Source organism: Saccopteryx bilineata, chromosome 2 (genome assembly GCF_036850765.1).
Source record: "Saccopteryx bilineata isolate mSacBil1 chromosome 2, mSacBil1_pri_phased_curated, whole genome shotgun sequence".
Classification (NCBI taxonomy): domain Eukaryota; kingdom Metazoa; phylum Chordata; class Mammalia; order Chiroptera; family Emballonuridae; genus Saccopteryx; species Saccopteryx bilineata.
The window spans coordinates 157,770,306-157,786,820 of record NC_089491.1 but is presented as its reverse complement, the minus strand read 5'-3'; the positions used below and the strand labels follow the sequence as shown (position 1 = coordinate 157,786,820).

General features: G+C 40.2%; 1 protein-coding gene across 1 annotated transcript in view; it reads right to left on the bottom strand.

The window, feature by feature from the left end:
* TRHDE (thyrotropin releasing hormone degrading enzyme) overlaps positions 1 to 9,908 on the bottom strand; it is a 442,374-nt gene extending 432,466 nt beyond the window's left edge. Inside the window, exon 1 of the mRNA XM_066254840.1 lies at positions 7,989 to 9,908. Within this exon, the coding sequence (XP_066110937.1) occupies positions 7,989 to 8,899 (911 nt within the window). The 5' untranslated portion in view covers positions 8,900 to 9,908. The remainder of the gene's footprint in view (positions 1 to 7,988) is intronic.
* Between the last annotated feature and the right edge of the window lie 6,607 nt (positions 9,909 to 16,515).

Genomic DNA, 16,515 nt, shown 5'->3' with positions numbered 1-16,515 from the left:
AGTACCTGTTGGGTTTCAAAAATATAATTTTGTCTTTGCTGCATATATTTTAGGGTTGTCTTCAGTTGGTGGAAGTAAGGCTTCTTTTCTGTTGTCATTAAAAACATCAAAGAGGGATCTAGGGAAAGTGATTTGGAGTAGAAAATAATGAGTTTGGATTTGAGTAAATTTGAGGTGAGTTTGAGGTGGTGGGTAGGTAGCAGGACATCAGGTAGTAGAAATACAAAAAAAATTTAAAAATAGAGAACATTAATATATCATCTGAACATGAAATACATGTGTAAATACAAAAGAAATAAAATAAAACAGCAGGAGGCAGAAGTTAATGGTGACAAGTGTTTTGTGGTCTGGTTTTTTCTTGTTTCCTTAAAAAAAATCATTTTCGTCTTTTAATAAATCCCTCTATTACCATTTTAAAAATTCCACTTCCAAAAGTGACATCCTGGAATTATCATTCCAAGAATGTCACTTTAATATAAGTAGATAAATATGACCAACATACTCGTATTCTGATTCACTTCTAACTCAAATAATTACATAGTTTCTTAACTACTTGTTTATTTGAGATTTTGGTTGAGCTAAGGAGAGCTCAAAGCTCTATGTTGCCTCTGAAGGATATAGTGAATTGATTTCTTCTTATTTCAGCGGAAGTTCACTAGGCAAGCTGCTTGTGTCAAGTCATTATGATAAGATTCAGCAGAAGTAATGCATTAATGTTGGCTGATATTGCCAACAAATTACAGTATGTGATACAAAACAATTTCTGTTCCAATATTCGCAGTTTGCCTTTTCATGAAGTTAAAATATTTGGGGAAACAAACATTTGCCTACACTGTAAATATTAAAAATTAACTCATGACTTTTCACTGTGGAACCCACCAAAACCAAGAGAACCTCACAAATTGCATGGTGTATGTATTTCAGAGGTTTCCGTTTTGGCCACTTCTGTACATGATACACATATAGCACAATGAAAAAAATGATCTTTGAATTTGCTTCTATTGAAACTGCAAATTGCCTAGCATTGTCATCATTTAAGATTGGTAATAAAAACTCCCAAGATCTAAAGAAAAGTTCTAATGGACCATCTAGTTACTAGTTAACTATTCAACTGTTTGCAGTCAATAGGCTCAGTTACAAGGTCATGGAAGTTTACATATGTTCCATTTAAACTTAAGACTGTTAATCAAAATGCAAATTATTACTCAATGACAAAACATTTTAAGTGAAAAAGTATGTTGTTTAGACTGTGTGTTTTTATGTACTTCAATGAGTCATTAAACCTCTGCCATTTCAGAAGAGAAGTACTCTTGCTGAATATTCAGTGCTATAAGCAAGCATGTACTCTGTTTTTTTAAATAACCATTTTAGTAAACTAAAAACATAATGCAATAATGACAGCAATATGCATGTAGGAAGTGGTGTATGTGTGAATAATCGTGTTATAAAAACAGAGCATAATATTCATAATTGTTTTCCTATTTTTGCACTAAATATTCTTATCAAAAAATGAGTAATGAGTATTTGATCACCACTGATGAAGAGTACTATGAATACATAACACTATTGTCCTGGGCCATCATGTTAGGTTTTCATAAGAATAAATAAACCAGTGTCTGAGGTTCATTTGTTTAATACTGGAAAGAAGCAAAGCCTTATGTAAGGAGTATAAAGTACTGCTACTGTCAGAATGCAAATAAAATCTTGAAAACAATATCAAATGACTGATGTGCCTTTCCCTTGGTGCTTGAGATTTTTCTGTCTGATGAACTGGCTTCCAGTGACAAGGGAAGCACTTTCCTGGCCCTTCAGTCACTGGTTTCTGCTATTCTCACTGGTGATCGAGAGCAGAGCCATAATCAGAGTTGTGCGTTCCTCTTGTTTCCCACATTCTTCCTGTTTCCTCAACCCTCTCCACCCTCTCCTCCTCTGAACCAAGCATGGGATTTGTCTAGTTGTGAAATACCACAGCTGTTCTCTTCACTCTCTTCTTCACCCTGAAGAAATTCTATTTCTTCTTCTCCCTGTCTTTTGAACTCAGCTTAGGTGACATAACAAGCAGCAGTGGAAGAAATGTCTCAGTGACCATTTCCCCACTGTCCACTAGAAAGGAGAACCCCAAGGCAGTACATTGTCTCTAAATGACCCTGTACCAGCCCAAATAGTAGCTCTGCAGCCATGGAATAATATAATATTAATATCTACAAAAATGACTGCCAATTGTCAGACCTTGTTCTAAATGCTTTATATCTTTAACTCACGCAATCCTCACAATAACCCTATAAAATAGGTTATCATTATCCCCATTTTCCAGATGAACACACCAAACCCAGAACAATTAGGAGACTTGGTCAAGGTTATAGAGCTTATCGGTGGCAGAGTCAGAACATGAATGCAGGCAGTCTGGTTCCAGAGTCCCTGAACACCCTAAATACACACCCACTTTTTCAACTAGCTATACAACCAAAAGTGGCTTCAACATGTTTTTAAATGAAAGAAAACATAACCAACAGCAGTAATTTTAAAACTCTATACTTTGTTCATCCTCTGATTTTTTTTTTTAGGAAAGATCTCAATAATTAAATTAAAATTTCACCCTAAAAGTCAACATAAGCTTGCCCTGGGAGGAATGAGTTAACCCCTCTCTACACTGCTGGTGCCAGAGCCCCTCAAAGCCGCTCAGGCATTGAAAGACGGGAAGGGGGGGCACGGGACCTGGAGTAGATGTGCAGGAGCCTGAAACCCTTCACCCCAACCCAATTCAGCCCCACCAACCTTGCCAATCTGATTCCGACCTCACAGCCCAGCCACCACCATCTAGCTGTGCCTGTGAGTCATTTCACACAGTCCTGGAAACTGAGAAAGGCAGGGAGTATTTTCCATTTTTATATTCTCCCAAAGTCTATGTAGTAAAATTCTGTTGCATAAAGCATCCACTCTCTAGCGGCAAAAAGCGGGATTGCATGGGACTTTGAAAAATTCTGGAGAGACCCAGTCACTACTGTAAATCTGAAAGAATGTGCAGGACACACAAAAAGTTGAAAGAACAACACGGAGAATGATGGTGATGATTACGATTGGTGACTGGGAGGATGAGGATGAATATGCAGTGACAAAGTAGTGCACTTCCTTATAGACTAAAACATTTATGTATTAAATGTAAACTCTTTCTTCCTCACTCTTTATATATCATTATTTGAAGTCATGCTTAAATAGTGAGTCTTATTCTTGCAATCATATCAATCAAATGTCACCATCTTCCAGCAAACCTAAACTGTTGCCAATACCATTGTCTCAAGCCCATCCACATACACAGAGGCAAGTTAAGGTTTAAGGAAATAAACGTGTTGTGCAGGCCAAAGAAATACAGGGAAACCAGTCACAGGGCCACCTTTGCTCGAAAGAGATTCAGAGCAAATAGGCCCTGTTTGGAGTTGCTTTGAATAAATAATAGCATGGGCAAACTAATTTCACTCTTCTAGAGAAACTGTATACTTTATTACTATCCAGGTTGATCAAATCAAATGGCACCATAGAAAAAACATGGCAAGACAAACACTAATTATATGGATTTTCCTCCTTGGTTTAGTCATTAAATCGTTAAAGCTTTTTAAAATGTATATATATTATTTTCTAGATTTGGGTTAGTGGTGGCATTTTGAATGGTTGCCAAAATCCAGCAGCATTGGACTCAGTTTGGTCATATGATTACATGTGCCTGACAGGAAAACAATGAGCGAAATACATTAAGGAATCATACAAAAAAATGTTTTCACTCACAGAAACAAACGATTTTCACTGATTTTTCAGTTCCGAGCCTTCTATAGAGGAGCATAAAGCTATACACACCAACTTGTTCATGTAAAGCTATCTCCTCACCAGAATGACTGAGAGAAACAAAGTTTGTTTCAATATAAAAGAAATGTGTGCTTTTCTTACTTTTTATTAAATATCATGATTATTAATTCATTCCAGAGAAAGGACAAGGTATCATATCACGTACAGGAATACCACAAAAGATCAAATGCTTACCCATAAAATTTTCTGTGCTCTCCACAAGATTTTTGCAAAAGCATTTTTTGCAATTCTTTTTGAGAACTGAAATGTTATTTTCCTATTTTACTTGGAGATCATGGTTTCTTTCTAAATAATCCTTGATAGAAAAAGACATTTTTATTCTGTCTTCTGCCACTGTGATATGTTATAGACCCAATCAAAGTTTCTCAAGGAAAAACAGTTTCCCTTTTGAAAGTGAATAAAATGTTCATTTACTCTGGGTAAATCTTCTCTTTCAATCCGACCATCTGGATCTAAATTAAGGTACCCAACTTTGAACATGGGTATGCTCACCATCTGGCTACCCCAAAGCGGCAATTACTTCAGGTAAATGAACATTTTACCTAACTCTCAGCAAGTATATTCTACTAGAGACTAGTATGGCATAAATACACACCCTTTTTATCTGTCTTCTATATACCCACTTGAGGAAAAAGTGACTGTGTTCTGCTTAATGGAGATAATTTACTGCTGTGTGCAAACATTTCAAATTGAATAGAATTTATTTACTTGCAATATTCAACAAGTGATGAATTTTCCCTTTAGCCAGATGACCAGCAGAAAGTAGAGGATTTGCCTCAAGTAGAGGAACTTTATGTTTAGGTTCTCAACTCAGTGGGCAGCTTGCCTTCCGTCCCTTCTTCGCGGCAATATCAAAACCAGGAAAGGGAAGTCTTTCCTGTAGAACAAAACCAGGCTCCCTGCAGCATCTCATGGGAGATGAAATCTTTTGGGGCTTGAAGGTGATATCTAATTTTCCTGCCCTCATCCAAATTGTTTCCCTCAGACCTCTGAGTGAGGAGGTGAGTTGAAGAATCAGATTGATTAGGATATTGAGTTGATTTCACATAGGCTAAGGACACTGAATTGTAGTATTACTCTTTATTTTTTTTGTAGTATTACTCTTTTAAATATTTCAAGTTGCTCAATGACTATGAATTGGAAGTTTAAATATTTTTTTAATTTAGAAATTATCTGATAATTAAATTGGCAAAAATTATGACTAACTAAAGACCAAGTACTCAATCATTTATCAAACAAAAATTCTAAGTTTGTATCATTGTCCTTTTGAAAGTGTGCTTTAAAATGTTGATTTACAATGCATTTTTGGGATGAATACATCACCAATAAAAGTCCAACCCTGGCTGTGTTCCTGATATTGGTATGTATAAAAATGCTTCAAGTTGCTATAGTAATAATAACCCCTCAAAAAAGGTTAATATACATGACGTTGACATAATTGTGAAATAGTTTATTTGATTTCTTTTGCTTTATCAATGCTAGTTATCAACATCCAAGAAATTTTCATATTCACCATGGTACTCAAGGGAATAAAAGAGAAAGAGAGAGAAAGAGAAAGAGAGAGAGAGAGAGAGAGAGAGAGAGAGAACAATACTTTCTCTAAGATGCTGTTTGGAAATAAAACTATGCTGGGATTGCCAGAAACACAGTATTCCATATTTCTATGGGGATAAAGAGTTAGCCACATATGTACCAGGTTCAACTTTCAACCAAATTATTTACATCTTTAGAGAAAACTGTAGAAGAGACTTTGAATACAAATATGCACCAGGGGTACAAGAAATCATTTTGGAGTCAAGCAGAAACATCTGGTCTTTTCTAAGAGTCCTCTTAATTTGAAAATGCTGACCAAAACAAGCTCAGTTCCACCAAATATATTTTGGCATGGCTCAAAAAACAGTATTTATTGAAAGAATTTATTTCACCACAGACGTATCAGTAATGATATGCAGTTCCTACTATTCGCATTTTGATATAACAAGCTTGTTTCTAAACATATCATGCAAATTTATCTTTTATGTCTTTTGATATGATCAGGGGTTTAAAAAAATGCTTTTAATCTGTATTCTTTAGAATATGTTGGAGGAAATGGTGAAAGGAGGTTTAAATTGTCCACATCTGATCTTAGGAGAATGAATAATTTATGCATTCACTTATAGATTTTAACTATCATACAACTACTAAAGCATTGGGTAACTTATTTATATGAGGTTACTTTATAGTACCCTATAAATAATAAAACACTTGTGTTCTCCCATAACACACTGAAATTTTCCTAGCCTCTTATACAATAACTTCTGAGAGTTTCCAAACAACAAGAGCCCTGGCCCAGGGATCAGAACACCAAAGTTCAAGTGCTAGCTCTCTACTGACAAGCCTGCTGACCTCAGGCAACCTGGGCTGCTCAGAGCCCCAGTATTCTGCAGTTGTGAGAAAAACTTGAGAAGAGAGGAGGCTTTGCCAGTAACATCATTACTAATTTCCAACTTGCCTTTACTTCTAAGTTGTCAATATCATTTCTGTTCAATTTGGTAGTTTGTCAGCCCTGTAGTCATTTAGTTAATGAGTTGTTTTAAAAGTAATGGGTTAGGGCAAAAATCAAAAACTTTTTTATTCATTCAACAATATGTTTGAGGGCTCACTACCACCAGACACTCATAATAGCTAACTAGCATTTATGGTGGATACTCAAAACAGCAGATATATGATTAAGTGATTTTCAATGCATTAGCCCATGGATACCCAAAACAATATTATCAGGATAGTATCATTATCATCATCCCCAAATAAAAAAATAAAAATATGGGCTCTGGGGCCAAACTGCCTAGGTTTAAATCTCTGCTTTGTAGGCTCACTATGTACAAGTTATTGACTTCTCTGTGCCTTCATTTGCCCATCTGTTAAACAGGGAAGATTGGTAGCACCTACTCCATAGTTTCTTGTAAGATGGAGTTAATACATTGCTCAGTAAGCACTAGAGGTAGGCATTGTCAAGAATTGGTGACAGATTAATCAGCTTGCTAAAGCTCTCACTAGCATTAGAGGTTCAGCTGAGATTTGAACTCAATTCTGTTGGACTCCCAAGTCTGAGTTCTAAACAAGTGGTGAAAAGACCCACAGCATCTCAAGAAGAAGCAGAAGAGGAGGAGGAGGAGGAGGAGGAGGAGGAGGAGGAGGAAGAAGAAGAAGAAGAAGAAGAAGAAGAAGAAGAAGAAGAAGAAGAAGAAGAAGAAGAAGAAGGAGGAGGGGGAGGAAGAAGGGAGGGAGGGAGGGAGGGAGGAAGGAAGGAAGGAAGGAAGGAAGGAAGGAAGGAAGGAAGGAAGGAAGGAAGGAAGGGAGGGGAGGAGTACTGCTCAAATCTAAAAATCATCAAGGCACTCGCTAACAAGGCATTTCAGATTGACCGCTAGCTTCCCCTCCTTTCACCAATGGAATCATTTCCAGAGTCAGTAACTCAGGACAGACCATGGTAATCACTCTGCGTTAGGAGAGAGCTGGCAGCACCTGCCAGGACATACTCGCCAGCCCCACCCTATAGTCAGTCACCGGATGGGCTCTTAGTACTCTAGATCTCAACTTCCAGTTTTGGAAAACTTTATGCAGCTAAGGCCCATCCTGTGTCTACCTGACAGCAGGCGAGGTGGACATTTGGGGGTTGGGTTGGGAGTTGTCCTGCCCTACCCTACGCTGACAACTTCCCGGGCAGAGCAGCTGCCCTGGCCTTTTGTTGCTAACGTATTTTCCCTCGACAGTAACTTAGCAGGCTTTTGATGTCACTCTGTCATCGCTCAGATTACACACTACCCTTCAGAGAGAGAGAGAGCCATGCGTCCAACTAACTAAGGAACTTGGACGGGGGTGGGGGGGGGGGCAGCGGGGATCCGGACTAGAAGAGAGAGTAGCATTCAGCGTTTGCCACTGGTGAGTGAATTTGTGGAGCTGTCAACAGTGAGAGCCCAGGCAGGAGGCCCTGAGGGTTCTGGATGATGGTCTTACACTACCTTTGCTTCCTTCCCCACCCCTCGCTTCCTGAGCATCGGACGCCTGTAGGGCCCCTGAGGTCGCCAGCTGCCGGCGGTTAGAGCAACCTGGCCGGGTGGGGTAGTGCCGGACACCGCCTCCCTCCGTACCTTCTCTCCCCATGGAGCACGTAGGAACTGCGGAAGAAGCCCAAAAGCTCGTTTTCGATTAGGGCGTTGTAGATGATCTTCAGGTTGTAATTCCTCTGTGCGTCCAGGGTTCTATTCAACACCACCACCAAGACCTGGGTTTGCGGGTAGAGGAAAAAGCCAGCCACCGGGACGGCCCCGGCCACCCGGTCTTCGGCCACCTGCACCTTCTCCACCGCCACCCGGGAGGCATGCAGCACGACGTAGCGGGTGGCGTTCCGGCACGCGATCTCCACGTTGACCTCCCCGGAGAAGGTGAAGTTCTCCATGAAAGCGGTGAGCATCAGATTGTAGTGTAACGGCTTGAGATGGCCGGACAGGCGCAGCTGCGTCCAAGGCTGCCACTGCTCCTGGTGCTCCTCCGACGGCGGCTGGGCGGACGGAGTCCCAGGGGTGGCCTCCCCACCTGCCTCGGGCTGCGAGGAGTCCCCGCTGGCGTGGGGGTTGCGCGGCGCAGAGCCCGGAAGGCTCCCGTTGCCGCCGCGCGGTGGGTAGCCGGCGGGGCCGCCGTCTGCTCCCGGCGCCGCGCTTGCCCCACACTCGTCGAAGCGCAAGCTAAGTAGCACTGCGAGCATAGTGACGGCGAGCAACGCCACGATGGACACGGCGAAGGCCAGTACAAGCCGCCTATGCACCGTGATGTGGCGCTCGGTGGAGCGGGGTCGCACCCCCACCGAGTCCGCCCACTGGTCCGAAAGCCCCCTGCCGCCGGTCCGGAGCGCGGTGTCGTTCTCCCCCATCGTGGCCGCGAAGGGTGAGCGGCTCTTCTCAGCCCCCTCCTCCTCCTCCTTCTTCTTCTTCTTCCTCTTCTTTTTCTTCTTCTTCTTTTTCTTCTCCTCCTCCTGCTCCCCCCGTTCGCCGTCCAGGGCCATCACACTGCCTCCTCCTCTTCCCCCGCCCCCTCCGGCACCCCCCGCGGGCGGGCCACGTGGGCCACCGCCGGAGCAGGCATCCGAGAGCGCGCGCGGGCAGAGGGTGCGACGCTGCCTGGGACCCTGGGGATGCTGGTCTGGGCGCTTTTAAGACGGACTCTAGCCGCAGGCGACAGCGACCTCGGCGACCCCCATCAGCCCCGCCTCTCTCCTGACACCCGCGGCCCAGGCGCGGGGCTGCGAGCTCCGGGACGTACGCAACTTGGAAAGCGTCTCTTTTGCCCCAACGCGCGCTACTTCTCCCGCGGCCGCCTGGGCACTTGCTGCCCGCACCCCTGTGCGCCTGCGGCTCCTGGCTTGCCCTCTCCTGCGCCGAGCTTTCGCCTGGCTTTCTGCGGGAACCTTCCAATAGGTCCTCGGCTGGAAAGGACGGGGAGCGGTGGAGAGGGAAGTTAGGGCTTCCGCTTTCTCTCCCCAACCCAGCGGCAGCGTTCAGTCCTCTGGGTGGGATATGCTGGCGGCAGCAGTGGCAGCAGCAGCAACGGAAGCGCCGGAGCCGTGTACCCCGCAGCCGGGAACGAGAGGATGGCCGGGGACGAAGAGACTGGGGTGAAACAGCCGGGCGAAGTCCCAGGGCCGCAGAGCTGCACCGGGAATCTGTCCTGGAAAAGCCTTCTCCTCCACCCGGTACACTTTAAGCAGCAGTGGCGGCCAGCGGCGAGAGGTTACAGACTGGACAGCGTGCCTCCCTCTTTCCGATGTTGCTCTGACCTCCAGAGATGACAAGTGAGTAAGAAGTGTCGGGCCGGGCCATCCCCTTCAGGTAGATAAAGCTCCGGGTTTGCTCTGTATCCCCGTGGGGAGAGCCGGAGTGCGTGTGTGTGAGTGCGTGTGCATGTGTGTGTTCGTGTGTGCGTGTGCACAGGCTCCAGGTCTAGATTGCCAACGCTACCCTGGCTGCATTCAGGGACCGAAACTCCCAGAGAAAGGCAAAGGAAAAAGCGAGAGAGCGCAAGAAAGCAGGCAAAGCGTGAGGAAGGGAGGGGAACAGCGGAGAGACTGAAGCAGGCACAGAGAGATTAGAGAGCTTTTCTCCTCTGTGTCACACTAGACACCCACAGCCACAGAGGGGGTTGCTGAGCCGCCTGCGAGAAGTACATTGTAAATCTTAAACGCAACAAGCCCCGCAGTCACCCCTCTTGCCGACTCCTTAGCCTCACCGCGCCTCCCCGCCTCCCTGGAGGGATCATTGAAGCCTCAGGCTATTAACACCAAGAGCAAAGGAAGATCCTGCTGCGGAGACTTGTCTGTGTCAGATTTCACATCAAGCTCACTAGAGCATTTGGAGGATTGTATGGAAATTGAAATAAATTCTCCAAAACCTGACTACATAAATTACACAGTCTGATGTGTCCAGGTGTGCAGTACTAGAAGAAGGATTAGCAATGAATTGTTAGAATCATCCAGAACTAAAAGCTAAAGATACTTCTCTCCATTGAATGATTTCTATTTTTAGATTGAGGAAATGATTAAAATATAATGCCTTCAGTGTAACATTTAGGAACAAATACCTGAGGCTGGGAAAAGCTGGGAAGCCAAGGCCCATTACTTTAGACTTACTAGAATAGTGAATGCATATACTCCAGGACTGGTCAGTTTTTTTCACTTCAACTAGGCACAGCTCCTTTCTTTTTTTTTTTTTTTTTTTTTTTTTTTTGCTGTTTCTAGTGTTATCGTGAGAGTTGTTTAAACTCTTTCAGAATAGTTATCAAAAGAAAGTGTTTGCTGGCAGCAGGAGCATCAAAACAGGTCCATAGACCATTGGCTAGTTATGGACTCTTGTCCAAGTTTAGAGAAGTTGTAAATTACAGTGCAGAGTATACAGGAGTATATGGTCTATCTAACCCTTAGACTTTCTGTGGAGAACCTTAATTGGAACAATATTCAGAAGAGACATCCCAAAGGTAACATCTAAGAGGCAGCAGTCTCTGGTTTTTTATAAAACAAAGTGTGATGGGCTTCAGAGTAAAAAAACAAAACAAAACGTGAAACAGAATAAAAAGAGAAAGAAGTAATTTCTTTTTCCATTTCTTTTACATCTTCAAATCCTAAAGGGATTTTAAAAATCGCACTCACAAGTATTTTTCTTGCAAAACGGAATGTTTAATGCTACTGGCTTTGGAGTCCTGAATGTGTACAATTAAAATATTGTATTTGGCTTTAAAAGCATAACCAGAGAAGAGACTCCATACATATCATCTTTAGCAGGACACTACTGAAAACACAGCCCTGCTCAATAAAGCTCTTTTCTATTTATCCCCACATGGGAAACATTCCCATTGGCATATATTCTAAGTGTCCATTTGAAGCATTTTAAAATGATGATGAGAAGAGCCAAGATGGGGTGTTTTTTTTTTTTTTTAAGCATGTTGTATGTGGGCTGTTAGCAACAGATCAAGGGAAATGCCACATTCTGTTCAAGTTACTTTTATCTGCTCAGTTTTTAAATCTCTATGCTACTGCTGTCCATATGTATCTGGCTGTATGCATTTTAAGGTTTGAGGAACTGGGATTTATTAGGTTTGGTTTTGTTTTTTTCACAGAATCAGGAAATATAGTAAAAGCAGGCAAAAGGAGCTATCTGACTCTTTGCAGGTCACCAAATGCTCTGATCTCAAGGTATGAATCTGGCATTCAGGATTATTTATCTAGTCCTTGGATTCTGCTCATTTGGTTTTGTTTATTTGTTTGTTTGTTTCTTTGTTTTTATTCAGTGAGAGGAGGGGAGGCAGAGAGAAAGATTCCAATATGTGCTCCGCCCAAGATTCACCAGGCAAGACCACTAGGGAGCAATGCTCTGCCCATCTGAGGCCTTGCTCCGTTGCTAAGCAACTGAAACTATTTTGGTGCCTGGGGCAAGGCCATGGAGCCATCCTCAGCCACCTGGGCCCAACTCACTTGAGTCAATCATGACTGCAGGAGAGGAAGAGAAAGAGAGAGAGAGAGAGAGAGAAGTGAGAGGAAGAGGGTTGAAGTACCAGATGGGCACTTCTCCTGTGTGCCCTGACCAGGAATCAAACCCGTGACATCACATGCTGGGCCAATGCTCCACCACTGAGCCAGCCAGCCAGGGCCAGGATTCAACTCATTTGGATTACTAGAGGAATCTGGAACCACCCCAGAAGTCTGAGAACCACAATCTAAATTAAGAACTTACCTACTAAGCAATATTTAAGATCTTTCTCTAAAATGATATTAATAGTCAAGAAAAGATTCAAAGAAGGCTTTTCCTGGTTTTCTTTGTGTTTTATTTATGTACTTTTGAATTACTATAAGGCAACTCTCAAATATTTCAGAATTAAAGACTATATTTACCAATTAGTAAATTCTCTATTGACTGTGATTAAATTAGTGGTTGGGCTGTCTTTGAGATCCAAGCAGAATGGACCTAAGCTTATTAACACAAAGTAGACATAACTTATTAAAACACCAATTCCCCTAAAATATATCTTTATCCAGTAAACTCAATATCAAGGTCAAGTGAGTAAAATTTTTTTCTTTCATATCGATGTTACAAAAGAGTCCTAGTGAGTTTTTCATTTTTTTTTAATTTCTGAAAGTATATAGCACCCTTCCCTTGAGAAATAAGCACTTTGGTAAAATAATATTTTAATTTATTTTTTTTAGAGAATGTTCATTCTATCCTCGAACAAAAAAAAAAGCAAATTTTCAGTTTGTGCACCTAACAAAAATATTAAAGCAATGATTTACTAATATTCCTATGAAGAAGTTGCCTTCAGTGTTATAGATAACTAAATTTGAGATAGTTTTGACTTTGCAAATACTAGAGTCCATGTAGTGGAATAAGACTTTATTTCAAAGTACCTGTTGCTTCTCTCAGAAACACATTTATTATTGGGAGAATTTCATGATTTATTTAGTTAATAAATGTCTTTAAAACTATTTTTTGTGGTCATGTTTAATTTAGGGGCTTGTAAAAGTGAAAACAGTTTGAATGTTTACTATATGTGAGGCCAAACAGAAGTGATTTTTGAATTAAATCTACACCTTAGCCCTGTATATAATCAAAATGAACTACCTTCAGTGAATAAGCTGACTTTGGAGTCTTTAATCTTTGACTGTTCACAGTTGAACTGTGTTTTTTCTTCTTTTCACACTAGTCTGTTTATAGAGGCACACTTAAGTGCTCTTATATACTCAGTCCCTCACAGTGTGATTAGCACACCACATCAGAAGCAGCTTGGTTCAGGAAAAAGAACTAAGTATGACCCACCCTCATCTCCCTACATTATCTTAACCTAGTAATTTAGACTTAGTTCTTGGTGTGTTGAGTAGAGAGGAGTTAGATAAGGTATCCTCAGAATTCTCTTCCAGTCCTCAAATTTTATGAAAGAAGTTTCAAAGCTAATTCACTAATCCCTTTATGCTCTCGAGGGATCTTTTTAAATTAATCTTCTTCATTGAAAAGCAAAATTTCAATTAAAATTTCTAAGTTTCGTGAGTAAAGAAACTTTATAAAACTACACTGTACTGGCAAAAAAGCATGGGGTGTGGGGAGACAACCCCTGCTACTCTGGCAGTGAAAATAGGACTGATTTATTTGATGAGAGGGAATGTTCTTGAAGACCACACACAACTGAAGGCCAATGCTCATGATGAACAGCAGAATCAGTGTACCTGCTAAGGTGGTGCCGCCATGTGGCAGTAATAAAACAGTACTTTGAAATCTAAGATTGTAATAATTTGATGAAATTTTTAATTTGGGGAAACTCACATTGTTGCAGATAATGTTTTTCTACTGCATAATTTCAGAGTTTCATATCATTTGACCAAAGCATCTGTCAACATGTTTGCTACGCTTCAGGTAAGAAATACCCTTCTAGATAGACCATTCTTCAAGCTCTTAAAGATGCAAAGAAAACTGTCTCAAGTCAGCCATCACTGAAACAGTACAATTTCATGATGTCCATGGTTTGCCAGCTACAGTTAACACCTCCATTTAACTATTGTCTGACTTCTGTTTTTAAAAAGTGTTACTCTAAAAGGAAATTGTATCTAAATTTGATTGTCTTTTTTTCTCACATAAAATTGATGAAATTATAAATTGTTTCAAGAAGAAAACATGTTCTAACCTATTAATAATTATTATACATGTTATTAGTCCTAGGAAGTCTATGAATTACACTTACACCAAAACAAAACAAGTTTTACAGCATAAAAGGAGTCTTTCTAGGTGACAAATGTAAGGAAAAAGATAACCAGATATCCAGAGTGTCATTTCCAGTTCTATCCTCAAATGTTATATTCAGAGGGGGGGAGAATTAGGATCTCAAGAAAGTTGTATTGTTCTTTAAGGGTTCTGACACGGTGTTAAAACTCTTAAGTGTTCTCTGTAGGCTCTTCGGTTTATGGTCTCAGTAAGAAAGCTCCATTAAAAAGCAAAGAATGTATCATGGAAATGTTTGTAGTTTATTCACAAAACCTGCAAACATGATATACACCGAATTCTACAAGCAAAAAAGAAATTGGATCACTTTCTGGAACTGCTTTGGTTAAATTAGTCATTTTACCTAGTAGCTCAAAAAATGGAAATAGTAACTACACCAACATCATTTTTACCATGACTTTAAGTTGTTCAAATCTGTGTTTCTAGATAAATATGGCTAGAAGAATGAATAATAATAATAATAATAGCGTGACCAGGCGGTGGTGCAGTGGATAGAGCATTGAACTAGAATGCAGAGGACCCAGGTTCGAGACCCTGAGGTCACCAGCTTGAGTGCAGGCTCATCTGATTTGAGCAAAGCTCACCAGCTTGGACCCAAGGTCGCTGGCTTGAGCAAGTGGTTACTCAGTATGCTGAAGGCCAGGGGTCAAGGCACATATGAGAAAGCAATCAATGAACAACTAAGGTATCAAAATGAAAAACTGGTGATTGATGCTTCTCATCTCTCTCTGTTCCTGTCTGTTTATTCCTATCTATCCCTCTCTCTGACTCTCTCTCTGTCTCTGTAAAAAATAATAATAATATTAATAATAATAATAGCAATTTTTTTCAGTGGGTTTACTTGCATCAAGTATTTGTCTAATCACTTTATGGTATCTTGTTTATCATAAAAATAAGCCCATAAGGTCAATGTTTTTATTTACCTCATGTCACAAATGAAGAAAATGAGGCTCAGAGAAATGAAATATGTTGCCCAAAGTTATTTAATTAGCAGATGGCAGAACTGCAATTCCAAACTAGAGTTACTTCATCACCTGTACATTTAACCATTATGCCATACTACCTGCAGAAAGGTAAGCCAAGTGTCAAATATCGACTTGCATAATTGGTATTTCCTGTGTAAATTATAAAGTTAGTGCCAGGCAGAGTGCTAGAGGGATAGCATTGAACCCAACAGCTATGGTCTCTCCCCTCACTGGAGGGTCCGGTACCTGACACATGATGAATGTGATTGAATATTTGTTAAATGAAATGAATAAAGAAATGTAGTATGATCCTAAGTAGAATAATAGTTATAATTTTATAAAGTAATGATAGAAGTTAAAAAGAAGAGCATTATTCATCCTGGATTGAGAATTTACTAGTTTAAAGATTTGACTACAGCTTCTATTCATATTACAGAACAAGCAGTATTATATGCCTTAGAGATCTTCCCTCTCAAATGCATTAAAAAAATGTATCTTTGACCTAAGCTTATTTGTCAACTCAAATTTACATGAAATGAAAGTGGTGACACTTCTCTCAAACCATGAAAAGTATCCACTACAAAGACACACTTATGTATATATATTAATGGAAAGTCACATAAAAGTGTAAAATATCCAGCTTTTTTTCTTCCATATGTATTTTCTAATCCATGTTTTTTCCATTTTACAATCATTTTATTTACTCTTCTTTCATTTAATAATAAAACATATTGTTCATCTTATAAAACCTGCAGAAAGACAGATAGATATATAAATGCTTATCACTACAGCTCTTTAAATGAGGTAAATACAATGTTTTCTTAAATTTGAGTAGCAAAGGATTGTTGTAAATGGGTTGATGGAGATAGTAGAAGAAACATGGTGAAGTTTTTCTCTTTTAGTTATTAAAATGTCACTAATTTTGAAGTTATATTCCTGAATGCAAGTTTTTGAGAGAAGATTTTGATATATTTTTTTATGCTACATATTATATAGTTTTTAGAGGTCAGTATTCTAGTCAAAGACATAGTCACTTCTGAGTGAGAAAACAATGCATATTTTGTTAGAAAACATTTTGCAAGGTATATGTGTATATATATAAACACAATAATAATAAAAATTAAAATGACATTGGTTTTCAATTTATTGAATTCCTACTTCTAAACTAAGAAAATAGATGAATTATAGTATTTCCCTTCAAGTTTAAAGCCTATGTATATGTAATATATCTCTTAATTATAAACTGAAGAATAGACTCCTTTTGTGGTCTATACCTTCTTGCTCATAATCAGAGATGTTTGCTAGAAAAGATCCAGTTCCTTTCACCACAGGCTGTTATAGGATCATTTATGCCTCCTTACTTTCAGGATTCTATACCCAGGCTATGCCAAAATCACACTATT